The sequence below is a fragment of the Caenorhabditis remanei genome, chromosome V, assembly GCF_010183535.1.
Source record: "Caenorhabditis remanei strain PX506 chromosome V, whole genome shotgun sequence".
NCBI classification, from domain to species: Eukaryota; Metazoa; Nematoda; class Chromadorea; order Rhabditida; family Rhabditidae; genus Caenorhabditis; species Caenorhabditis remanei.
The window spans coordinates 8,493,234-8,519,474 of NC_071332.1; the positions used below are offsets into that span (position 1 = coordinate 8,493,234).

A 26,241-nucleotide genomic window follows, 5' to 3' on the forward strand; every position below is an offset into this window, starting at 1 on the left:
TCTACCTGCATGTTTAAAACAACTCACTCGAATTTGATAACTGTTTCCCATCCTAATCATTTTGTTTCTTCTGCTTAAGCAGTTATTCATTTGAAACCTTTTATGTAGGCTGTAGCCAGGACACATTTTCCTATTCTAACAGTTTTCATTTTTTCAACCAAATACTCTAATCGTATTCTGACCTCCACTACTACCACAAATATCCATTCATGATTCACGGTAGTAGTCTCATCTATGAAATGTATCGCCCTTTGATCATTTGATTCCTTCATGATCGTCGAACATCAATGTGGGTACTTTTTGAAGTATTTGATTGTTTTGGCTAGTGGTGATTTTATGAAAATTATATGCAAATCTGTGCGGACAGGTGACTGGAAAAGGACAATGAGGAGTTGTGACTTTTGTAGTAGTTTGAGTTGTTGACTTGACTTCTCGTGTGTTTTCTGATCATTATTGAAACCCCATTGGGCATGATCTGGTTCAAGATCAGATCTCTGATTGGTTTTTGGCTGGTTTCTTCGGAATTAATCTAAAGATATCGTATCTGAAACTCTCAGAATTCTCATCCATGAAATGAACTTGTTTTTATTAGAATCAAGGTCTTCTTCTATGTGAATGTTTTCAGTATTATCATTATCAGAAACCAAAAAACTCCTATCATAATCCTTTTGTTTCCATTGTTTTCTCCCAATAATAATACCAATAATGTCCTTGATAATCTATATTTTCTCTCAAAATGCTCTTTCTCTGCTCTTTCCATCATCTCTGAATCCCTTCTCCCTTCTGTATTCTGTGTTCTGTGTCCGTTTGTGCCCCCCTTTTACTCTGAATTGTCATTTTCACATGACGCATCCCAATATTATGATCCGCATTAATCCGTTTGCAAAAATATTTGGAGGAGGCGGACAGAGCGGGAAAAAGGTTTATAAGGCCCCCACGAATCAACGACAATCATCATCATCAGCATTGTTCAATTTGATCAGAAATGAACTCGATCTTTCTAACTCTTACAACACTTTTCTGTTTGGCAGTTGTCATTGAAGCACAGGTATGATCCATTTGATCATGCAAGAGTTTTTCACATTCATTTTGTTTCAGACCTGCTCTTGGACAACTTGGGGAGAATGGTCAACCTGCAGTGATACATGTGGAAACTGCGGATCTCAACAAAGAACTCGAACTTGCTCCTTATCCTCCACTACCTGCACATGCTCAGGGTTAGTTTTGATACTTCAGAACGAAAGATATATATAAAAGTGTGATTTTCAGTGACTCAAGTCAGCAACAAGTATGTGCTCCGTCAGTCTGTAAATTCCCTCGATCATCTTGTTGCACTGGATCACCAGCATCTGTTGATGGAATGTTTGAATGTGCATAATCATCTCTTTCTTCAATCCCATCTAACTTTCCGTTTTATTCAACTCATCAACACTTCATGACATGTGCCTTAAAACTTTACTCATTGAATTTCGAAATGAAATAAAGTACAAATGAATTATTTATCTCAAATCAATGCACCCAATGAGCACTGGAAGAGTCCATCCAATGAAGCCGGCTCTCCAGAACAACAACTTTTCCGTGGAAAGATACATACATCGGCATTACAAGATTGAGTTGATGTTGAGTTTCCAGTACAGATACAACTCGTCGTTTGGTTTGTACATGAACGAGTTCTAGTTTGATTTCCACAACTTCCACAGGTATCCGAACAGGTTGTCCATGTTGACCAACTGGACCAAGTGCAGTTCTGAAACTAACAGAGTCCAAAGATTCATATTTCAAATGAGTGTTTCTACCTGTGAGTGAACCACAAAAAAGAAAACTGAAATCGAGAGAACAAGAAGGAAACGCCGCATTGTTCAGGTGAAAACAGAAAGAAGTGAATATATATTTTTCAGTCTGTTTTCAAACCTGATATAATTACTTTTCGTTGTCTTGACGACTTATTATATTTTCTCACATTCCACTGAATTTAATAATCATTGTTTTCGGTTTTTCCGAGAGTAACAAAACAGATTATTCAGGTGAGAACAAAGAACGGACTGAACCTACATCAGTTCCCTTTTCCTTTTGAATTAATCTGAAGTTTAGTTTTTGAAGTTCCTATCAAAAGTGACAACACTTTATTCGTCAGAGTTTCAAGCACAAAGTTAGTCTAATTATGCGATAGATAAAACACACAGGAAGGAAGGGGTGGAAGCAATTATAAGTTATACAGATACTCGTTGGTCTCAACAGGGTTTTTGTTCTTTGGCAATCTATCATCTACTTTAATCCATATGGAACACTCCGTCGCCATTTTCAGTCGGTGTTGGTTTGTGAGCTTCCATCATATCCACCAGAGTCAACAGGTTTCGTCGTCTTGCCTCATCGATTGGTGTGATTCCAAAGTCGTCTTTTTCATATGGATTCAGCCCACATTGTAGGAGATAGGCAACAATCTCTGTTTTGTTGAGCGAGGCAGCCTGGAAAACAAAACATTTTGAATCTTGAATGCATTTCGTCATAACATGGTCAACGTACCACATGCAATGCTGTCCGATTGTCATAATCCTTTTCTGCCATATTTGTACCGGCCGCTTCATTGCACTTTAGAATTTCGATGTCATTTTGGTACACGGCCAAACACAGTTCAACGCCTGAAATTTCAGTTTTACTGTTTTTCCAACATAAGAAAATAAGAAGAAATAGGTGAAACAAATGATAATGATAGAACATACCGATTTTCTGCGAAGAGGCGTCTATGAAACCTCCAGCTTCCCGAATGGCGACGATACAGTTCATAGCTTTCGCTTTGACAGCACATACAAGTGCATTATAGCCGAACATGTCTCTGAAAAATGAAACAGTAATTTACAAAACCAATCTTCATTAGCTTTTCTCCGAATGAAGTAGATCTCAAACTCACTTTATGTGCACATTGGTTCCTATTTTGAGCAAATAATTAACAGATTCGATATTTCCATTTGAAGCAGCAACGTGAAGAGCAGTACGAAGATTGTAATCAGTTGCTGAGAAATTCACTCCGGCTGCTTTCAATGACTTCAAAATTTCAACATCATTCGTTTTGGCCGCATTACAGAACATCGGTGGCAGGATAATGTCACGAAGAAGTTGAACTTCTTGTGAAGAAGACACTCGGAGACATTTGGCGATGTGGGGAACTGAAGAAAAACTAAGTTGTACAAACCAATAATATTAACAAACTCACTGATATCGAGCTCGCGCATCGCTCCTCCTGTTGCAACGGTCATTTCACCACGAAGATTTGCTTGTAGCATCTATAAACTGAATGATTTTTTAAAGTTGACAGACTAATAGTTAGCAAACAATCTCCGGCAAAACCGGTTGATTAATTCAGGGTCAATAAACATCTAAAATCATGTGAATCTTTCAATAAATAGATTTATTAAAACCTACACTTCTCTTCATTGGCAAATCCCATTCATCCTTTCCCAATACATAACACAACTTCGCCATAGCTGCCTCTGACGTCATATCGGATCCAGGAATCACTCCAATGTCGTAAAGAATTTTACCCGTTGCATAGTTTACATCAACTTGTCCTTTGAGGCATTGCGAACAGTTAACGACCATCACGCCGCGTGCTATCGCTTCCTAAAACGACAGTTTCAAAAACTGAAAATGTCGAAATTTGGTACCTTAAGTGCCAAGATAATGTCTTGTCGTCTCGTGGGCATATTTCCGGATCCAAAAGTTTGTAGAATGACTCCCCTGGTCGGTGGCTGAAGGAAAGCACGAACTGATTCGATTGTCATTGATGGAAAGATCCGAAGCATTCCAACATCACGGCAGAGATTCTCGTGTACTGTGAATGCGGCTACCATGTCACTTCGAAAGATTGAGTCGTAGTTTACTGAAAAAATAAGTTCCATTCACTTTTCTCGTAACTCCGACATACTTTTGATGTTGATTGCCATTTGTGCCAATGGAGTCATGTTTGGGCTGTCGAAAGCCTCGAGTGCAGAATTATCTAATTTGACTGTTCGATTTCCTCGCATCAATTTGTTGTTGAAGTAGACACAAACCTCCGGAATGTCAAAGTTACCAGCAGTTATCAATGCTCCAATCAAATTCTCCATACCGTCGGATCGAACTTCAGCGACTGGAATTTGACTTCCAGTAATAATAACAGGTTTTCCAAGGTTTTCCATCATGAAAGAGAGTGCACTTGCAGTGTAGGCGAGAGTATCAGTTCCGTGAAGAACAACGAATCCATCGTATTTATGGTAAGCTTTTTTGATGTCAGTAGCTATACGAATCCAGTCGTCAAATGTCATGTCACAAGAATCAAGAAGTGGCTCATATTCGACAATCTGGAAACATTAGGAAATCAATGTGCATTAGTTCTGCAATGAATACCAACCCAGTATACAACCCGTTTCTTCATGTGCCGGACTGGTGGTAGTGAGTAAGGACGAACAGCCACAGTAGAGTAGCTTTCCTCGATATAACGACGATCATTGAGTGGTGGAATGTCACGAAGAACTTCCGGGAGATATCCAGGGACCGGGCAATACACTGAAACCACTTTTTATCAGCGAAACTAATTTTCGCTCAGCTACAACAATTCGCGTCTGTTTGTTTGCGGTTGCTATCACAAACGGAGCAAACTCTGTTCGTAAAATGAAAGTTTGCACCCGAATCGCCTGCAAACATCTCTTTTGCGTCCACTAAGCCGTGCTCCTCGTTCTCAGATCAGTTGCGTCAGACCACACGTGCTACTCTTTCTTCTCTCTTTTAACTTTTTTATTTCATTTTCTCACTCCAGCTGACTTTTCGATCATCATTGACAAACACCCCACTCTTTTAACCTATCCGGCGTTTATTTTTAGACCAGACAGCTATATGATAGTTATATTCTTCAATGCTCGGTTCCTTTCTTCGAAACTTTCAAAGAGCGCTCAGCAGGTTGACACAAATACACTTCGGGAGCGAAGAATAGAAAAAAGGACACTGTTCCCTATTTTTCTCTTTCAATAATTGTTCAAAGCCAGTCTTTTACGAGCAAATAGTGGTCATTAGCATGCGATTCATGTGTCGGACACATGTGAATTACACTATCCGTTTCTGAATTGAGAGCGCATATCGCAAGACCGAGACACTATTATCAATGTGATTTTTGAAAATACGGCGGGCAATGTGATTTCTTTAAGTCGTAAAATAAAACAGAGTAAAGTGTCTAGATGTTTCAAAAACTAGTTTCTAGCGAGATGGTTACAAATGAGATCGAATTTCAGATCAAGACTTTTTGCCGATCTTCGATTTTTTTGGTAATAAAAAGCGTTCGTTCGTTTTATGTATTTCAGCAATTTTTACACAAGTTTTACCTCCATCTGTAGTTTTCATTCCAATGGTTCCACCAGTGTAGAGGACGAGAACCCGAGACTCTGGGAGAGCAGACGGAGCACCGATTTGTTGTGTACTAGCTGTTTCTTCAACTTCAAGGACAAGTTCCTGAAATAAATCGGTATTTTTCGTAATCAAGTGAATGGGATCTAGGAGATAGCATACAGTAGACTGAGAAACTTTGTTTCGGAATTTTGGTATGATCACACTCACCTCAATTGATCCTTTCAGAATAACAATAGGATCCTCTACAAAAAGGGGTGAGCTTGTGAATGCTGGATAAAGAACTCCGACAGTCGCCATTATTGTTCAAATCTGATTCTTTGACGAGAAACAAGAAGAGCACCAGCCTTCGAGCGCCCGGCAAACGAAGAATGACAACCAAAAGGAGAGGAGATCACCAGAAACGAGGGAAGGAAAGGGGCGGAGCCAAGGGGTGAGACGGTTCGAGGGCGCTATTGAAGAAATGTAGGAAGAAATTGAGAAGATTGGCCGCGGTGCATCAGCACCCTTACACTGTCTGCAACCTCCACCGCTGTCAGTACTCTCTCGTTGACAACGTGGTTATGTGGGAGGCGAGAAGATGAAGAAGCGAAGAGCGAAGTTTTATGCTGCCGAAAGCTTTCTTTCGGTCTCAAGGTTGCACCGAGATCAAATAATCACCAGCGGCTGCCGACAAAGTGTTCGCTTTTTTCAATCGAATGTTGCGATAAGCAACATTTTATGTCTCGTGGCGTGACCTCCTAATATTTTTGAAGCATGCGCCTTTGACATACAGTAAGCTTTCGCAATGTTATCTTTTTGCAAATTATTTCGCCAAGGGTTCGTATAATAACTATCATCTGATTCTCATTTATCTCTATTTAATTTTCATCATTTTTCATAATTGCCTTGTCTCGGCTTCAGTAAATTTTAAAATTTCAGTTACTTTTTAGGAGGTATTTTTGGTTTTTAAAAGAATAACACCTTGGTTCCGATTTAAGTCATTCCCTGACTCATCCGTTTGGCGGTGAACACAAAAGAATTCCCGCACGAAATAGTTTCTGAAACTGCTTTTTCTGACGTCAACAAATATGAAACTGTTTCTAGTTTGAATTGTTCTAGTTTTCATAGAAGAGTTTTTAGTTTTCTGGAATGCATTCGGATCACACTTCTGTCCTGTATTCTCTGTTTATCGTTCCTTGTTGTCAGTTAACTGGGCAGTTAGGAATGAAAAGTCAATGGACTGTCGAAGATCATCCTGTTCTCTCTAACAATCTACACCCATAGCGACCTCAGTATGAATCGTTTCGTCGTCGAACGACTGTCATGCACCCAGCATCCTACCAGAAAGTCAGACGAGGGTTGTGATAACCATAAAAACGAAAAGAAAGACACGTGTCGGCCAGTCAGGGAAATTATATGGTTTTACAACGTCTCTAGGCTACTGTACGTGTTTGACGAAGAATACACTTTGAAAATGACTGACCGTAGCTGAAATATTTCGGAGGAAAGCGCCATCATTGTGATGATGTTGGACGAGAAGTTGTTTCGGCAGATGGTTCTCATCAAGTATTTTCGAAGGTCGTCGATCCCAACTTGGCGATGTGATAGATTTTTTTGGTGAAACTGGAAAATGGACGATAAGGAAGCAATAGTGCATATAGTTTTTCCTCATAAATTTTGAGTAGGAAGGTAGCATCTTATCCAAAAACCATGTTAAAAAGAATATTAATTGTTAATAAAAATGATTTTACTTCCATTTCTGGTAAAACTTACGTCCTTCACTAGTACAAGAACATCTTCTAATATTAATTGGCGGACATGTAGAATTGTCTGACATCTTCCGGTATAAGGCACTGTTAGGTTGAAATGCTGAAAATTTTGGAATAAACCATACGAAGTAAAATAGGGAACAAAGTAAGTAGTCTATTGAGGGATGATGGAAAACATTTAGAGAAAAATAAGTTATGAGAGTAATCAATGAGAAAACACAAACAGGTGACGTTTATTTCTTCATTTTCGAAAGACACTTGGGGGAATCCCTTCTCTTATCATTATCATTAAACATGTCTCGAGAGATGACCCAATGATTCATCAAAAAACCAATTTGAAGGCCATTCGATTCTACTTGCAATTGCAATGCTACAAAGTATTTGAATGGATGAAAACACGCGATGAATAAAAGGAAAAAGAAGAGCAAAGAGTGGTTTTTTTTTCGTCAAAGTGTGCACAAGAGAAGAGAACAAGGAAAAACTAAAGTAGACCCATAAGACGCAGACGCCTCAATCCCATGATGTTTTTTTCCCTTTTTCATGCTTCTTCTCTTTTTGAAAAATGCACTCTCATCTGGGATGTAATCCATGTGGAACCATGGAATCTGAAGGACACGATTCGACCTTTGTACAATGACTTCCGGGACATTTCGCAATTTTTCTCAATGTGTTTTTATTAAAAAATCAAATGCTAGGATCTGTTCATGGACAATGTTTAGATCTTCAGGAATCTTCAGGTTTTTATTAATCAGAAAAAATAAATTGGTCAGAAAAATATGAAACTTCAGCGACAGAAGAGGCCTTTTCAATTGGAAACACTTGGTTTGAAACAACAATAACATGACAAAAATATGTTGCTTCAAAATGTACCATGTGTCTCAAAAAAGAGATGACGACAGTACTTTGACATCAGTTGATTGTTTAAAATTTCAGTATTATTTGGAAATTTGTACACTAAATTCAAAGTGTGAGAGGAATAATGCATATGGGAACTTAGGAAAACTTGACAATGAAAAGAAAGAAACGTAAGGAGAAAAGACGTGCGAAGTGAAAGAAAAGCTGGACAAAAAATAAAAGTTACTGGAGAAAAATACTTGAGAACCTCCGAATGTTAGAGAGAAAGTAGTGTAAAGAGATCAGTGATCGAATGATGTTTCAGTGATCTTCGATAGAAAAAAGGTAAAAATAAATGTATTTTCAAGATACTAATATTTCTATGGTTTTTCATGAAGTTTCGATAAAGTTACTATAAAATTAGAATTGTTACAGTATCCAGAATTAACACAAGTTGAACGGAATCAAGCATTGATCTAGTGCTTGAAGACATTTAGATTTGGAAGAATAAACGATTTCAGAAAAAAAAACCCAAGCAGCTCTTTTTACCTGCTCTTTTCACTAGACGTAATGGTATTGCACGTGTTAAAGTCAAATAGATCATGGTTAGTAGTTGAGTTGGTTAGTAGTTAGTTAATCTAGTAATGGAGAAGAACACCAATCGAGTTCCTGAGTAGTTGCATCCGCACGTGGATTTAACAGTTTAAAAAATTATGATGGAAAGTTCACGTACTTTGAGAAAGACTTTATTCAGAGATGTCACAAATACAGTAATCTCCCGAAGATTGTATGAATACAAACATGATATATATTGATCTCCACGGAGTAAAGCAATTGATAATGATCCCTATCATTGTGAACTTCATGTCATGTAAATATCTCATTGTCCCCATACTCGAATTTCTTGATTACAAAAAGGACTGATCACTGGCTGAAATTGTCATCTGCTTTTTTCGAAGATCACGCATAAATGAAATCATTTCGACGGAATATTTGCAACATTTGTTTGCTCTCAAAAAAAAATCTTTTAGTAGCTCAATTCATGAATCACGTTTATTCTTTGATTTAATTATAAACTCGAGTATACATAGATTGATCTTTCGAAGATTAAACTCAAACTTCCTCGTTTTCATAGACGAAAGTTTAGTTCAAACAAACTTTTTTGGCCAAAAACCTTACGTTCACCAAATTACGGAGGCTGCTGAAATATCACTTCTTTTCAAATTTCAAACCTATGCATTATCTTTCAACTGTCCAAAAACAATCAACGAATTGGTCGTACGACCATCACTCCGAAAACAAAAAAACTCGTCACTTTTTTATTTTAATCATTGGTATCAACGAGATATATAATCTCTCAACTTTAGATGTTGCGAGTTTTTTTCTTTGAAATCTAGTTTACCAATCGGTTCTCCTAATAAAATTCTCATGTTAAAACTCATATAGACCTCCGAGATAATTCAATAGTAATGTAAAGTATGGTCTAGAAGAAACCAAACGGACTGATAATTCATTTATTTCTCTGCGTCTCTAGACGCACTTCTATCTCTCTTTTCCCCCCCCCCCTTTGTTGTCATCCCCACCAATTGATCTCTCCCCTCTGTTCTATGCCCGCGGGCGCCAATGTCACCCACCCCCTCACCAGTATATAAGGCCGAGCGTAAGCTCATTCGAGACCGATCCCCGTGACCCTACCTTGTTTTATCTCACTCTATTTAACCTTTGTTGTTTCCCTTTTCACCCTGTCCCGCCTCACTCTTTATGTAAGCGCAGTTAGTTAGTAATAAAGCATTCTTTAGCGCATAACTGTTTATGGGTTGTCTAAACACACATAATCGTTACTGGTAGCAGCGAGTTGCGTCTTAACTTTAAGACGTTTAAACACCCACCCACCCACCCGTTTCATAACTTTTGGCGCGTTCAGGCATTGCTCTAGGCTCTTTTCTTTTAGGTAGGCCACCTTTTAGTTTAGTTTTCTAGTGTAGGGTCTTCAAACTTAGGTAATTTAGGTTAGTTTTATAACAATTAGGTTTCATGTAGGTTAATGGGAAGCGCGACATTTTGACCGTCTTCACCGGTTGTAGTTGGGTCACTCAGTAGCAGTGCCACCCATGGGCATGATAAGCTTATCGTAACGCGCTTTAGGAAAGCCGTTCGTCGCACCCCCACTTCCCCTCTTAACAAAATTGCTCATGCATGGCAATTTTTCGGTCCGTTTTAACGCGTTATCGTTTCTCTGTCGAAATTCCCCCCGACAGAGCCCCCCTCTTCCCTTTTTGGGACTCCTTCTAGTTCGCGACGGATTGGAACAACACATCTCGACCCGTCATCGATTTTCGGACAGCAACACGCGGAAAATCGTGGCAATCACACTCAACTCGACTACAGGACAGTTCTCCCGTCGAAAGTCGGTAAGTCTAGCGCTTTTTCTGGTCACAGCGGGTTGTGTGGGGTTAGAAACGGGGTTGACCACCGTGTCAACCCTCTAACTGCCACCTTCTCGCTCAGGAATCGCTTCTGTCCATAAGACATGTAGTTCTCTACACAACATTTAAATCTTACTTCTGTTGTCGTGAGACAGCAGAGTGAGCTACCCTCGATAAATTTTTTATCAGATTTTGGTCGGCGAATGGCTATGAAGGATGATTTGCGGTGAAGGCAGGGGCCTCAGGATTGAGCGCCGACAAGGAACAGTCTGGGACTGTTTGGTAGGGCCCCTACACGAGTTAGGGAATGGCTCAGAAGCTGTTACGGAATTTCGGGCTTCGGAAGAAGCTGTTACGGAATTTCGGGCTTCGGGAGAAGCTGTTACGGAATTTCGGGCTTCGGGAGAAGCCGTTACGAATTTCGGGCTTCGGAAAATGGTTTCGGAAGCTGTTACAAATCATTTTGGGCTTCGGAAACCGGTACGAAACGTACGGAACAGTCCGGGACTGTTTGGTAGGGCATTCATTAAGGAACAGTCAAGAACTGTTTGGTAGGGCATCTGTGCAAAACAGGTAAATTTTCGGGCTTCGGAAACTCGTACGAAAAGTACGGAGCAGTCCGGGACTGCTCGGCGGTGCCCCTACACGAGCCAGGAACCAGGCACGAGAGGTGGAGAAAACCTCGGGGCTCCATCAGTGAGCGGAAGGCGACAGGAGACAGGTAGACGGATGATAACCTGTCAAAACAACCATTCAGACAAGGAAGAAGCGCCACAACCACGTGGCAAAGGATCATCGACATCCGCAAATAGTCGAGGAGCAACAAGGAGCAAGTCGACAAGTCGTCGAGTGACAAGGAAGCTGGACATCAAGCCAACAACATGGTGCAAGAAGATTCAGCGAAAGTTGAAGGAGTCTTCGTAAGAAAACGGAAGAAAGAACGTGAGTCGTCATCATCGACACGTTTCGGAAGCATAAAAAGGCGGAGACGGACGTCGGATTGGCACCAGGAGACGTCGGAAGAAGAAAAACGTCTGAAAATCTGAAAATCCAATCGTTCTCCGGGTTTTCCGATGCGAAGAAAGGAAATTCTTCGCAAATCGATGAGCTACAGTAAGAACTTTTTGAGGAAAGGCGCATGGTAATGCGCGGCCGACGGGTCTCGGCGCGACAAACCGCAGACGCGACCGCGTCGTCTACAGTAGGCCGAAGTAAACAACAACAACAACACGTCGGTTCGCCATTTTTGGGACGTCGCCGCACGTCGTTTTGTTTCGTTTTCAGCAGTTTTTCACCGTTTTTAGTCTATTTTTAGCGTTTTTGCTGGTTCGCAATAATTTTAGCAGGTTGTTTCACGCGTTTTTGCACTAAAACGCTGTCCGAATTTCAAAAATAGTTAAATTGGTCGCAAATTTCGTTTCGGCCTAATATTTTTCCAGGTTTTTGATAGATTACCGGTGTTTCTCAACCATTCTCTCTTTTCTTAAGCCGTTTCTCTCTTTCTCAGCGTGTTTATTTTCAGCTGGATCCCACATCGAGCAGCGAAAAGGCGAGAGGCAACCGCCCGGAGTCCGGCGCCCAGGTCGGGGTTGGGAAATGGGCTGACCACCGCGTCAGCCCCCCAACTGCCAGCCTGGGACCCGCCGCGGCGGCCTCGAGCCCTCCAACCACCAAACCGAGTGATGTCTCGGTTGCACTGAGCATCACTCAACACCCACAAACCAGTGGTTCTTTGAGTTTCGGCTCAGAGGCCACTGTAAATGCTAATTCAGACGAGGAGATGGAAGTGATTCCGGACCCGAGAGAAATTTCAGGCGTCAACGGTCCACTGCAGTACCTGGCAAATGAGAAAGGAGAACCGGTGGCGAAGACGGACGAGGACATGGAGATTCCGAGCATAGATGCATCATGGGCTGTTCAGGTAGAGATGGAGGCGATCGATGAGGACGCCCTTTTAGGTCCACAGAAGGAGAACCAAGAGGAAGAACCACCGGCGAAGAAGGCTGTCCACCCATTTCAGAGATACTATGTAACCTCAACTCGATCAGAGGAACCACCGAAATGTCCGGCTCTAAAGGCAATTAAAGGTGAGTCTTTAGATTCACTTCAAAGTTTCAGAGAAGCCACAGCCGAGTGCATCCAGAAGCCTGAAGGACTCCCTGAACACCCACTCGAAGAATTCAAGGGCAAGGAAGTTCCAGAGACGAAGTTCTGCTCGTTCAGTCCACCACGGCCCTACGCCATCTATCAGGTTGTCGACAGAGATGGAGCTTCCATGACTCTCACACCAGTACACCCGGAGTTGGTTGCCAACGACCGCCCAGATCTTTTCTACGTGTGGCTTACGAACACTGCTTTCGACACGTACTCGCAGAAGTTCGCCAATTGCTCAGAATTGTATAAAGGTGACCTCATTTTTGTCCAGAAGTTAGCACGCAAACCAGGTAAGTCGCCGGAAGACATAAAGCGCGATTTCGTTAAGGTTCTTGACCCCAAGGAGCACAACTATTGGCGAGTCATCGAGTATCGGATGGTCCCAAGAAACATCTGGAAGAGACAGGAAGCCCTGAGTATGGGAAGAAACGGGCGGGACTACAACAAGAAGGAGACAGCTTTCGCGATCAACCACATCGGCTCGATCGCCTACTTCCCGACGAAGAAGTTGAGCAAGAGGAAAGTTGATGGAGTCTGGATGGAAGCAGATGTTTTTGCTCCAGTAGCAACAGCAGGTAAGCTAATGAGCTCAATAGACCCAAGTTACAGAGTAACAGTGACAAAGGAGGTGTCTCTAATCACTCCTACGTGGGCATTCGACCCGACCATCCTCAACATCACTGAAATGGAGCAAGAAGAAGCCACACGTCTGGATTCGGTCCCAACATTCTTCCAGAACAACCGGATGACCAAAGAAAATTTGGAGTCTTTCGCGAGAGCGGTGAAATTGGGTATCCACGGACAAGTGGCTCTTCAAACCGAAAGATATGACAATCGGGCCTACCCAACAGAAGTAGTAAGTGCCACTCAAGGCCTCTCAGGTTTGATTATCACGACTCCCCTCCCAAGTCCCCCCGGTCGTATGATCTCTCTAGCTAAGTGGCGCCGCGGAGTCCATCTGTCATTGGACTTTGCCAGGTGCACTTTTTCAGCAGTATCGTTGTCGACAGTAATCGAAGGCGAAGCCGCTATGCTTCGGTGTAGGTTGATTCATTCAGGTCACGTCGACTACACTCCGGAGCAGTTGGTCGGGCAGGAAGTAGTGGTCCGGCAGAAGAAAGTCGAAGCGGACGACCTCATGCGACTCGCCACCGGACACCTGGCAGTCCCAGATGTCATCTATGGAAGCACGGCTCTACGGGTGCTCGCCGCACTCCATGGTGGTTTCTCCCTACCGGATATCCAGATTCCAGAAAACGTTTGCCAATGGACAGCAGGAACCGTAGTGCTCACTCCGGAACAGGGTAAGATTTACACTCTTCTTCAGATTCCAGAGATGAAAGCAGCTCTGGTTGATTGTGCCCCGGGTACCGGCAAAACGACGGCTCTCGTAGCCTCGCTTTGCCGGCACGCCAGCACGGATACCAAAGGCTGGATCATCGTGGCCGCAATGTCTAACGCGGCGACAGCCCAAGCAGTCCAAGCCTGGAAGAAGGTCGATCGCCTCGTCCCGGGAGTCAGGCTCGTTACCGCGAAGAATCGCAACCGAATGGATCCGGAACTACAGACGGATTATGACTATCCGGTCCTCTGGCCGCGCGTTCTGATTGAGGCAGTCATTCGGGTAAACCAACCAGGTATGAACACGTTGACACCCCTCATGGAGTCAGCTGTCCGACACCTTTTCGCTCACCAATTTATGAGAAAACAGGACATTGTAAACAACAGCATCCATAAAGTCCTTCAGCTAGGTTACAAAACTAACAAACCTACCCACACGATTTTCCAAACTTTCCTAGAGATACATAAACCTCAGTTGTTCTTCGGAACTGTTGTTTCAGTTAGGTTATTCTTCAGCTCAGAATTGTGGCTACGGCTGAACACGGACAGAGTCACAACCACTGTATTTGACGAGTCATCACAACTCCCTCGCTACTCCTTGGTTCCAATGATATACACCTTCACAAAGTCCAAGTTTATCTTTATCGGAGATTCGAGACAGTTGGCACCGTACGCGGAACAAGCAGTACCGGAGAAGTTGAAGAACATAGGCATCGGCCTTCCGTTCATCGAAGCCGTCAAGCTGAAGCAAGCCCCAGTCATCCGATTAAACAAAGTCTTCAGATGCCCAGCTGAAATCACGGACCTGGTATCTAAGCTTTATTACGATGACATGTTGTCTGGTAAGGACAGAGTCTCCCCTGTACCCATTTTGCAGCGCTTAAGGCTCCCAAGTTCGTTCCCATTGCTGTTGATCTCTGCGGAAACCAAAGAACGACGAGATGGAACGTCCTTCGTAAATGACGCAGAGGCAGAAGTCGTGGTCCAACTGGTCGAGCAGTGGAAAACGGCAAAGAAGGAGGACGAGAAAGCCGCAGTACTCTGCTTGTACTTGGCGCAAGCTGCAAATGTTTCTCGCCGTCTCGACAACGACGTTTACGTAAACACAGTAGACGCCTCGCAAGGAGCGGAGTATGATTTGGTCTTCTTGCTTACAACAAGAACGGAGAACGTCGCCACGTGTCGCTTCATCAACGACGCCACGAGGATCAACGTCGGCTTAACCAGATCTAAGCAAGCCACAATCGTGATTGGAGACCGCCGAAACTTGTCCGGAGCACAAGAATGGAAGAGAGTGTTGGAACTCATGCCGGAAGAAGCCATATTGGAGGCAAAGCTGGAGGATATCGCCTCTCAGTCGAACTGAGACACAGTCGTGGAGTTTTACTTTCTTTTTCTTTCTTTCTCTCTAATTTTCTTTCCCTTTTTCCCCCCCCCCCCCCCCCCCTTCTCTTTTACTTCCATTGGGTTATCAGTTAGTTTCGTTTTTTAGTAAGACCAGAGACGGTCTCGTTTAAAAAAGGGAGCCGGGGAATAGGAATATTCCAAGAATTTCCAAAAAACGAGATCTTTCTCACCAAATTCCAACTCCCTTTTCTCACATATTTTCGTCGCCTTTAGTCCAATTTCCAGAAAATCCCCACGACCAGCATTCTCGGGCGATTCTATCGGACAAATCAGTCACGTGAGCTCTGGCCATTTCGGCGAACCACAGGCAACACCGTGTGTCCAAAGCCAAGCTGTCGGAGGATTAGAGGGACTCAATCATCAGTCCGTTCTTTGGACGATCGAGGACGATCTTATGTAAAAGGAGGGAGATGTAAAGTATGGTCTAGAAGAAACCAAACGGACTGATAATTCATTTATTTCTCTGCGTCTCTAGACGCACTTCTATCTCTCTTTTCCCCCCCCCCCTTTGTTGTCATCCCCACCAATTGATCTCTCCCCTCTGTTCTATGCCCGCGGGCGCCAATGTCACCCACCCCCTCACCAGTATATAAGGCCGAGCGTAAGCTCATTCGAGACCGATCCCCGTGACCCTACCTTGTTTTATCTCACTCTATTTAACCTTTGTTGTTTCCCTTTTCACCCTGTCCCGCCTCACTCTTTATGTAAGCGCAGTTAGTTAGTAATAAAGCATTCTTTAGCGCATAACTGTTTATGGGTTGTCTAAACACACATAATCGTTACTGTAACATAGTTAGGTGACCACGTTTTCCAACAACCCAAAAGAGTAATTCATGAATGAAAACCTTGTCTAGACATTGAGATATGAATTCATCTTTATCGAGAGTTCATCGAGTTTTAAATTAATTCCATTCTTGTCTTTTTTGTTTAGTCTTCTCCTCTTTTTTATTAACATTAAACTTAACATTGAACCACGTTTGTCTTTGGCAGGACGAGCTTGTGAATCACTTTCTTGAGGTTCACCCAATGGTCTACATCGGATTTCTCCATCTATGGTCTCCAATAGTTTTTGGTATTTTGTCATATTTTTCCAATACAATTTTTATCTACATCATCCTTCGAAAGACTCGTTCTTCCTTCGGTGCCTACAAGTACATGCTCATGAGTTTTGGAATCTTTGATATAATGTATTCAACAGTTGATATGGTCGTGGCTATGGGATCTCACAGTGAAGGAAACACATTTTGCGTTTTTGTATCCCACGGACCATTTGCTCATGTGAACATTTTTCACCAGATTAAAGTAGAAAGAAAGCTTTCTTGCAGGACATTGAACTAGGATTCAAGGCATTATGTGTTCGATGTATGTTCTTTTCTTTGAGTTACGGCGTTCTAGAAGTTCATTTTATTTACCGATATATTGCTCTCTGCCGTCCAAAATGGATCTCCATATTCAGTGAACCAAAATGGATTACTGTAATGGCTCTCGGAGTTTTCGGACAAGGAATCGTTTGGTTCTGTTCAGTCTATTTCTGTATGTGGTCTGATGACGAGATGAGGTCGTATCTCGAAGTGCCATTCCGCCGTGACTACAATGCTGACGTTCATAAAATTCCAATTCTGGGAAGTACATATTGGGGAGCATCAACTAAACTTATTGTACGTACGTCCGCTGGAATAGTTATAATATCAATAATTTCTTGTTGGACAATCTTCTTTTGTATCTGGACAGGATACACGGTAAATTCATAAAAAGTAGAATTCAGGTTGTGAGCTTGAATATGATTTCAGATTTTCAAAACATTGAATACAGCAGACATGAGTAAAAATACAAAGAAAATGCATCGAAATCTTCTGAAAGCGTTGGCTATCCAGACCTTCATTCCTTTCGCAATCAGCTATGTTCCATGTGTTGTTGCATGGTCTGTCCCAATAATTCATGTGGACACCAAAAGGTGAGATTCATTTAAAGTCAAAATCTTACAAATCCATATTTGTTTTCAGTCTGAATAACTTCACAGCAGTCATCGCAGTTGCAGCTTTTCCATTTATCGACCCACTGGCAATCATGTTGTTTCTCCCAGATTATCGGAATTCACTCTTCAGAATATTCCTACCGTGTTACTTCAATCCAACACGAACGTATCCAGAAACCACTGCGGGAGAAGTTTCCGGAAGAACGACGAATACATAATATTCCCATTCTACCAATTCACCCTTATCTTTTTTTGTTTTCTCCGTTCTGACTTCCAGCGTTAAAAAACATGAGATCCTCGTTTATAGTCTTGAACTATTAGTAATAAAGCAGGTTCGTGACTCCGTGAAAGCGACAATAAATGTAGTCGTTCCATAGAATACTCGGAGACAATCCGATTCAAAATATGAGACTACAAGACATGTACGATTAATATAAAAACTTCATAAAGAGTGTTCTATAGCTCTGTGAACCGATTAGACCAGGAACTTTGAGATGAGAAGAAAATTAAACCGACTACGGTAGTCTGGACTACGGCAAAGAGTCAATGAGTTTGACTACGATAATGCAAACTTGGAAGTTACCGAAACCTAAAACTCTAGTTTGATTTCCATTTGGCAACTTATAGTAACTCAATATAAATATTTACTTCCACATTTGATCACATTATTGTGACAAGTTCCGAAAATTAGGCACAATTTGGTCGATTGTTATTCTGGTGCTGCGAAAAGAAAAACTATTGGTTTCAATTAAATAACGGAGTATGTTTTGAACTACTAGCTGTTGATACTTCTAATGAGTCAATCCATAAAAAAAATATCTGTATTGTAATCAGGCTTGTTCAAAACCGGAAATCGGAATTTCCGATTTTTCCGATTTTCCGACTTTTTTCGGAAAATTTTTCCGACGGTAAATTTTCCGATTTTTTTTTTCGGAAAATTTTTCCGATTGGAAATTTTCCGAATTGGTTTTTCGGAAAATTTTCGGAAATTGTCGGAAAATTTTCCGAAAAAAGTCGGAAAATTTGATTTTTTGAGGTACTGAAAAAAAAACAAAACATTCGATTGATGGGTTTGACTATCAGAATAGCGGGCCTGACAATTAATATGTTGTTTTTATTGCTATCGATAATATTATTGATATTTCAATTATATTCCTTGATTTCAGGCCCGAATAAGTCGTTTTTGTCATTTTCCGAAATTTTCCGAATTTTCCGGTTTTTCCGAAAAAAAATTTCGGAAAAAATTTCGGATATCCGATTTTCCGAAAAGGAAAATCGGAAAAAAAATTCCGTTTCCGATTTTCCGAAAAGTTTTTTCCGAACAAGCCTGATTGTAATGCATCTGAAAACCAACTCAGCCAAAATCAAGAGCCTTACAAATGTTATTCTGATGATGATTCGTGTAAAATCAAAGTTTTCAACTTCTTCCGAATAACAAAATATGTCATTCAAGACTACCAGAAACTTAAAGAATACCGTCTTGAAGTTTCATCAATGGTCCAGATGCTAAAAACACATTTCCTGAAAACAGATCTACGATCGTAGAATCCTTCCGTTTCTTATTGCAAAATTTCGTCAATTATATCCTTAACTCACATAATTAAAATCTCCGAGATAATTAAATTTGAGCAACGGAGTATGTTTTGAACTCAATCTGTCCCCGAATCACCGATCAAGAACTAAAAATTGTTGTAGTCTAGTCATAAAACTTTACATTATTTGAAGCATTTTCAACTCGTTTCGTTCTTTGGAATTTCATCTTAATTACATATTAGTACATCATGAATTCATGTCATGTTATGCGTGGTGTGTCATTAGTTCCGTTGTTTTTATCATTGTCAAATGATTTCAATCCGTGGTTTTCCCTTCGGAAAAAGTTCACCGAATCTTCACAACTTCAACTAAACTTCAGCCATTTTCAGCACTCCGATAGCTTTTCTGACTCCCAGTAATTGAAAAACTTCACACTCCCTCAAAAGCATCCATATTCTACGTTTAGTCTGATAGGAGTCTAGTCAACTGATATTAGTTAATGGACAAACTACAAACTGACTAACCAGACTGAACTTTTTGATGTCTTAACTTACCTTCTGCCCTATTCTATCACGTATGTCTTCCTGAACTTCAATATGTAGTTTTTAGTAGTCCATCGATACAGACAACTACGATGGACACATCTAGAAGAGTTTTTAAGTAATAATGAGATTCAGAGAACTTTGATGAGATTCTGGAATCGATGGAAGAATATTATATCTACACTGCTGACCCAATGAACTACTGAAAAACTCAAAATTCTATAATTCCAGTTCTCCAGACTTCTGATCACCCTCTCCCATTTCTCCTTTTCTACCGTAGTCCCCCCACTCCTCCCACTCATTATTTTTCATTTCCGTCGAGATGCTTCCTCGTGAAGTGAATTGCAGAACGTTTTTTGAATACAAAAGGCTTGAAAATACATTTTCTCTTCGTCCCATCTCTGCTTCTAGGAAAATGGCAAACGATAAAACTGAAATTTATAGCGAGGGTGGAGGTATCACGAGGCGTCTTCCTGTGAATAAGAACGAACTGGGCGGAGTCAATTCTACGGTACAGAAGGTTCTATAAAAGGGGTCCGGCTGGAAGAGACGGCTAGAAGTTTCTTGTTTTGAAAGTCTTTTTTTTCACTTCCACCTAATCTCCTTTTACTTGATTTTCTTTTGAAAACTACCCTCCAGAAAGAAAGATGACAGTTTGCAACCCCAGCTGAAAGTTCTTCCAAAATCAAGTAAAAAATGCCTATCTCAACCCAAACATTATCTTTTTCTCATGTTGACAAGTCCAACGATTCTTTGAATTTCAGAAGAAGTAAATAAAGAATCAAAACGGCTAATCCGTTTCAATTGAATTTCGAAAAAAGAGAGAAATCAAAGAGAAACGTAATTGACTTGTGCCCTTTTTTCCATTCTATTTCTTACTTCGTTTCTTCAGATGAATTGGAAAATCCGTAGTAAAAAAGAACACCATGAGAATGTTCCCAGTCGGTCTCACTCATTTTCTTCTCGTGTTCGTCCTTATTCGTCATTGGATACCTGAATTTTGAACATTTCATTTTTCAAGTTTTCTTATAAACTTGTTCCTACTGTCGTACTTTTTTCTGACATGTTTAGCTTGTTGTCCTATTTGTATTTCTTTCAGTCAACATGATTTACGTCAATTTCGTCCATCACTGGGCTCCCATCGTGTTCGGTATACTCTCCTACTGCTGCAACTCGATCTTCGTTTTCATTGTCTTGAAGAAGACTCGCTCTTCCTTCGGTGCCTACAAGTACATGCTCATGAGCTTCGGAATTTTTGATATAATGTATTCAACAGTTGATATGGTCGTGGCTATGGGATCTCACAGTGAAGGAAACACCTTCTGTCTCTTTGTTTCTCATGGACCATTCGCAGATGTAGGTCACAAGTTTCAGTAGTTTTATATTTCGACACTCTAATGACGTAGTCTGAGAATTTAAGGAAAAAAGTTTCATGGCAAAAATAAACACACCAAAATTCAGTGATCAGAAACTTCAATTCGTTAGAAGTCACTTCATAAATTTCAGGATCCAGAAATCGGATTTGCTGCTCTCTGTGTTCGTTGTATGTTCTTCTCTCTGAGTTACGGCGTTCTCGAAGTTCATTTCATTTATCGTTATGTTGCTCTCTGCCGTCCTCAATGGATTCCTGCTTTTGGAGATCCAAAATGGATTACTGTAATGGCTCTCGGAGTTTTCGGACAAGGAATCGTTTGGTTCTGTTCAGTCTATTTCTGTATGTGGTCTGATGACGAGATGAGGTCGTATCTCGAAGTGCCATTCCGCCGTGACTACAATGCTGACGTCTATCAAGTTCCTATACTGGGAAGTACATATTGGGGTGCTTCGACTGGATTGATTTTGAGAACATCTGCTGGAATCGTTATTATCTCAGTTATTTCTTGCTGGACTATCTATTTCTGCATCTGGATCGGATGGACTGTAAGTTCACAAATGGTTAAGAGAGTGATTAGAATTCAATTTCAATTCCAGATTCACTCAAAATTGAGCGTTGTCGAAATGAGTAAAACCACTAAAAAAATGCATCGTAATCTACTGAAAGCGTTGGCTATCCAGACCTTCATTCCATTTGCTATCAGTTACATTCCATGTGTTTTTGCCTGGTCTGTTCCAATAATTCATGTGGACACCAAGAGGTATTTCATATCATCTTGAAGTTTTAACACAGATATACTTTTTCAGCTGGAACAACATCACCGCCGTAATTGCTGTGGCAGCGTTCCCATTCATCGATCCTCTGGCCATTATTCTGCTCCTCCCGGACTACAGAAATGCCTTTTTCAAAATCTTCTTGCCTTGCGTCAATCGTCCAGGAAAAACTAATCCAGAGACCATCACTTCCAACCACGATAGCTCTAAAATCTGATTGATAATTTGATCCGAATTGCTTATTTCTCTATTTCTCGCATTGGCAAAGCCCACTATAAAATTATGAGCTAACAGCTACTAATTAAAAACTTATAACTAAAGATGAACCATTTCTTTTTGTTCGTAACTTGTTAGAAATGTATTTCTTGAATCTTTGCTTTCTGAAAAGTCTTTTTTTTTCTTAACAATATTTCTTTCCTTTCATCCCCATCCCTTAATGTTGTATATATTTTTCTGTAATGTTGTAATAAATAGACTGTAAATAAACACAGAAATGCCGAAAGGAAAGATTTATTTCCCACCAAATGGTGCTAATACTAAATGGCAATGTTTTTGATGCAGTTTTTCTCAATCTCTGGAAATTGTGGGTCCATCGATTAGTTTGAGAATCGATGCTTGCGTTGGTATCTGGAAAAATGAGCATTTTGAGTATGAACAATAATTAAAAAATATTTACCCATCGCTTGATCCACCACCTCCTCCAACAGCGGCGTCAGATCCTCCTCCTCCACCGACAGCTCCAGATCTTGGTGGGCATGGGCAGTAGGCGGCATCACTTCCTGGGGCTCCATCGGATCCTGGTCCACCTGGTTGTCCATCAGATCCAGCAGATCCTGGGTTTCCGGCTGGTCCTGGTGGTCCGGCTGGTCCAGCTGGTCCTGGTCCGCTGCCTCCTCCTGGAGCTCCATCTGGTCCTGGTGGTCCTGGTGGTCCGGCTGGTCCGGCTGGTCCTGGAGAGCTGGATGAACGAGTTCCTGGTGCTCCTGGAGCTCCGTCGTTTCCGGCGGCTCCTGGGTTTCCGTCTGGTCCTGGTGGTCCTGGTGGTCCAGCTGGTCCTGGTGCTCCGGCATCTCCTCCTTGTCCGTCTTGTCCAGGGTTTCCGGCTGGTCCAGCTGGTCCAGCAGATCCATCTGGTCCTGGTGGTCCTGGTGGCCCGGCTGGGCAAGTGATGCAAGCAGAAGCAGCAGAGTGTTGTTCGGCGACTCCAGCTCCTCCAGCTTGTCCGTCTTGTCCTGGAGTTCCTGGCTCTCCTGGAGCTCCATCTTCTCCTGGAGCTCCTGGTGGTCCGGCTGGGCATCCAGAGGCTTGGGCGGCGCATTGGCATCCACCACCACCACCAGAAGCGGTAGCATATTGTCTACGAACTCTTCCGGTGATTTGCTCAAAACGGAATCCTGGCGAGTTTCCAGTACGAACCATCACACCCCACGCATCGTCAGCGTACTGCTTGAAGTTGCTCAGATCGGTGAGAACTTCGTCTTGGAAGCTGCTGATGTCGGTCATCACGTGGATAGCCGAGAAGATTGCAGTGAGAGCTGCCAAAGCAGATGCGCTTGTCACGACGAATAGAAGAACTTGGATGTGACCCATTCTTAAAAAGAGTTGGTTTGAGAAATGTGTTGAAAATGAAAAGAGATAATCGAAATGAAAAAGAAAAGAAGAGGCTGGTATGTTTCTTGTCAGAGATTCCTCTCTTTTTATACTCATCGTTTCCTGGAGTGTGACCATACTGGTTTCTTTTCATTTGTCCGCAGAACAACTACTGATATGATAGTAGTTCTGGAAACAAGAACTTGTTATTCACTTTGTAATGTTATCTATGAAATTGTTGTCATGCTTTCTAATTGGGAAGAAATTGTTATACTTTGATATTGACATGCTCCAAACGCTGTAAATATTTAAAGCTTTATAAATAACTAAGTTTTTAAAAGAAATGAAAAATAATATGAGATCAGTTTAAAAAACAGAGATCAAAATAATAGAGATTCAAAAAAGGAGATACTTGCACTGAGATTCGATATTATAATTCCACCCGTCGACAACAAAAATCCCGTTAACTCGATATTTCAATCAGTTATCGTATTTTCTCTCAAGTCTGCGACGTAGGTGAAGGAATTGTTGTACTCAATGGAATTCTGCTCTGATCATTACTCATTTCGAGAACTTGGAATGATCTACTGTGCTCTTGTTGTAGTGTTGTCTTCTCTCGCAATTTTCTGCAAAAAGGAAATAAAATGGAATGAAATGAAGGGGAAAGGATTACAAACCTGGAGCTTCTTGTGATGTTCTGACGGAGGAAATACATGTTTACTGGAACCAATGGGAATTGCAAAAGGTATAGAATGTAAACAGCTGCATCCGCCTGAAATTAGATTTTATTTTATTTCGAAAGGAATTGAATCGAATGACCTGAAGGAAAATCCGACGAATTGATACTTCTCTGTGTTCCCTCAGTGAGTAGAATTCATCAACCACCTGAAAATATTTTAGTTCTGTTGAAATGTTCAAGTTTTTATACCTGAAGAACATAATTTGGAAGATTCAAAACCAGAGTCAACGTTGCAGAAATGAGACATCTTTTGATTGCATTTATTCTTCGTTTTTCAGCACTCTGAAATTGAAAAAAGTTTTTGAACACCATTTGAACTACTCTCACCTCTAAGTTCAATTTTGATACAATTTTCATGTTATCACTTCTATTATTACTCCTCAAATCGTCTGCTGAAATCAGTTTGAATGGAGTTTGCCACGGTACTTTTGACACCAAAACAGAAATATCTGCGAGAACTGTCAGCATGAACGGAATAAAGAATGTTATTGTGCTCTCCACAAGGACAATGATCTTTGACGAACTGAAAATATTTCATGTTTTCCGAATGATCACGAAGAATATCAAAGTGAGAAATCACCTGCTGAAATACGGATCCTCTGCACAATACGTGCCCTGGCTGTTGTTTCCGTGCGAGAAGTTGAGTTCTGTTATTGTGATCGGAGCCCAGATTTGACATGCACAAGAGAATAGCAGGATGCTGAAAACAGGAAGGGTTTGATTTCTATCAGCTTCACTTCAAACTTACATCAAAAGCGTATTCCATGTACTCCTAGGTAGTCTTCTCCTGGATCGAAGAGGGAAAAATACATGGATACATCGTTGAGAGTACATTGCAACCCATGTCCAATGAATGAAGCAGGAAGCAGAGTTGACAAGGAAAGCGGAGAACTTGCAGATTATGAAACCGGGGAGATAGTCTGAAGTTTTTGGAACTGAAAATGGGGACTCAATTCATTCTGAAACTTACAGTAAACAACGTTGACATTTTCTGAAACTACCAATGTGAATACTGTAGACAGTAGAACAAAGTTTCCTCCGATGATTCCACACATGTAGGGGAAATATTGAGAATTTCGGTGTGGTCGAATCAAAGCCATAATCAGTACAAGTACTGGAAGAGTTAATGAAGTGACAGCAATGATTGAGTAGAATAAAAGACGAGAGGAAAACGTCCATTCCCGTAGGAACTGTTCATGTTCTGAGGAACTCATCTACTGCTGAAAATAGTTGAAGAAATGAAGTTGAGTATTAGTTGTTGGGTACGAAGAGAAAAGGATAAGAGAGAAGAAATATGAGGAAGGGAAACGTCTAATTGCTATCTATTCTCGTCGCAATAATTAGGAATTAGAGAATACTCGATGGTCATTGAGTCAAAAATATTGAAATATGAGAATGAGGAAGGAGATGTTTGTTTCAGAATAAGCTCAATTATTAGGATTCATTATTAGCATTTATATTTGAATGATCGTTGATAAAAAAGTCTGTAATTTCTTAGTTTGAGAGTTATGGCATCGGATTTGAAAAGAAAGAGTACATGGGAAGGCAGATGTAATTTTAATTGGATGCTTGGTGAGAAGACACCTAAGTTTTACTGAATGTTGAATGAGAAGAAGCTGACGAAGGTGATTTAAGAAAGCAGCCAAATCTCAGAAACTTTATTTTTCCTGAAAAAGTTCCAATGGTTTTGGAAGAGTTTATCTTGAGTAAACACCTACTAAAAACTCAGTTTCAGTCAACATTCAAAAGATTACAAATTGAATTTATGACGGCTGCAAATGGAAATTCAACTGAAAAGGATCATTGAGAAAGGCAAAATGTTCCTTATTCGAATGAGCTCTCAAAACTTCCAAATTTCCAGTCAGCAGAAAAAATAAAAATCACGTAACACAAACAGGAACGCGATAAATAAAAATGCATCTATCATCTTCATATTCATCATGTTCCGTTTCTCCTCCAAAAATTCAACAAGTGATCAAATTATTCATTCGTTTTTTCCTCGTTTTTTTTTTGAAGAAAGCCGATTTTGTACCTTCTTCTTGTTCTGCAGCAGATTAACACGCTATAAATTTGGCTGAAAACGAAATGGAACATATAGATGAAATATGAAAACAACATTCCACATTTTTTCTCATTTTTAGAGGCAAAAAAGTTTTTAAGACAACGAAATGAATGACTAAAAGAATAGTGAGCAAACAAAGAAAAGGATCTAGTCAGAAAATCTGAAAACTGAACAAAAAACAAAAGAATGACCTCTTGGAGAGAATATCCAGAACAAAAACAAAACAAAAAACGAAGAAATTAGAAAGAAATTTTTCGAGAAAAAAGTAGAGATACTTCAATTGTTTTCAGCTGTTGCAACATTCTAGAATAACCTGCTCTCTCAATTTCATTCGTGGGCCGATTTGACATGTGTTAACTTATTTTA

At 40.9% G+C, this 26,241-nt stretch overlaps 8 protein-coding genes across 8 annotated transcripts; 4 read left to right on the top strand and 4 right to left on the bottom strand.

The window, feature by feature from the left end:
• Nucleotides 1-985: 985 nt before the first annotated feature.
• Nucleotides 986-1,378, top strand: GCK72_018202 (uncharacterized protein; the record flags this gene model as incomplete). Its single annotated transcript, XM_003114209.2, has 3 exons — nt 986-1,048; nt 1,099-1,217; nt 1,270-1,378. 3 exons carry the CDS (start codon nt 986-988, stop codon nt 1,376-1,378), a joined length of 291 nt encoding a protein of 96 aa, XP_003114257.1.
• A 131-nt stretch (nt 1,379-1,509) lies between these two features.
• Nucleotides 1,510-1,983, bottom strand: GCK72_018203 (uncharacterized protein; the record flags this gene model as incomplete). The annotated part of the gene is made up of 2 exons (XM_053732444.1): nt 1,510-1,747; nt 1,961-1,983. 2 exons carry the CDS (start codon nt 1,981-1,983, stop codon nt 1,510-1,512), a joined length of 261 nt encoding a protein of 86 aa, XP_053581357.1.
• Nucleotides 1,984-2,270: 287 nt separating this feature from the next.
• GCK72_018204 (uncharacterized protein) lies at nt 2,271-7,192 on the bottom strand (the record flags this gene model as incomplete). The annotated part of the gene is made up of 12 exons (XM_053732445.1): nt 2,271-2,465; nt 2,524-2,639; nt 2,721-2,833; nt 2,909-3,164; nt 3,212-3,281; nt 3,421-3,618; nt 3,663-3,877; nt 3,923-4,337; nt 4,388-4,542; nt 5,352-5,478; nt 6,839-6,978; nt 7,129-7,192. 12 exons carry the CDS (start codon nt 7,190-7,192, stop codon nt 2,271-2,273), a joined length of 2,064 nt encoding a protein of 687 aa, XP_053581358.1.
• Nucleotides 7,193-16,312: 9,120 nt separating this feature from the next.
• GCK72_018205 (uncharacterized protein) lies at nt 16,313-17,479 on the top strand (the record flags this gene model as incomplete). Its single annotated transcript, XM_053732446.1, has 4 exons — nt 16,313-16,564; nt 16,612-16,948; nt 17,099-17,240; nt 17,290-17,479. 4 exons carry the CDS (start codon nt 16,313-16,315, stop codon nt 17,477-17,479), a joined length of 921 nt encoding a protein of 306 aa, XP_053581359.1.
• A 2,961-nt stretch (nt 17,480-20,440) lies between these two features.
• Nucleotides 20,441-21,701, top strand: GCK72_018206 (uncharacterized protein; the record flags this gene model as incomplete). The annotated part of the gene is made up of 4 exons (XM_053732447.1): nt 20,441-20,692; nt 20,843-21,256; nt 21,308-21,471; nt 21,518-21,701. The coding sequence occupies 4 exons, from the start codon at nt 20,441-20,443 to the stop codon at nt 21,699-21,701; spliced, it is 1,014 nt and encodes a 337-aa protein (XP_053581360.1).
• A 323-nt stretch (nt 21,702-22,024) lies between these two features.
• Nucleotides 22,025-23,069, top strand: GCK72_018207 (uncharacterized protein; the record flags this gene model as incomplete). The annotated part of the gene is made up of 2 exons (XM_053732448.1): nt 22,025-22,067; nt 22,312-23,069. 2 exons carry the CDS (start codon nt 22,025-22,027, stop codon nt 23,067-23,069), a joined length of 801 nt encoding a protein of 266 aa, XP_053581361.1.
• On the bottom strand, nt 22,081-23,074 carry GCK72_018208 (uncharacterized protein; the record flags this gene model as incomplete). The annotated part of the gene is made up of 2 exons (XM_003114223.2): nt 22,081-22,111; nt 22,161-23,074. 2 exons carry the CDS (start codon nt 23,072-23,074, stop codon nt 22,081-22,083), a joined length of 945 nt encoding a protein of 314 aa, XP_003114271.1.
• A 499-nt stretch (nt 23,075-23,573) lies between these two features.
• Nucleotides 23,574-25,027, bottom strand: GCK72_018209 (uncharacterized protein; the record flags this gene model as incomplete). The annotated part of the gene is made up of 8 exons (XM_053732449.1): nt 23,574-23,700; nt 23,752-23,846; nt 23,894-23,959; nt 24,003-24,095; nt 24,141-24,336; nt 24,394-24,513; nt 24,562-24,733; nt 24,784-25,027. The coding sequence occupies 8 exons, from the start codon at nt 25,025-25,027 to the stop codon at nt 23,574-23,576; spliced, it is 1,113 nt and encodes a 370-aa protein (XP_053581362.1).
• Nucleotides 25,028-26,241: the final 1,214 nt, after the last annotated feature.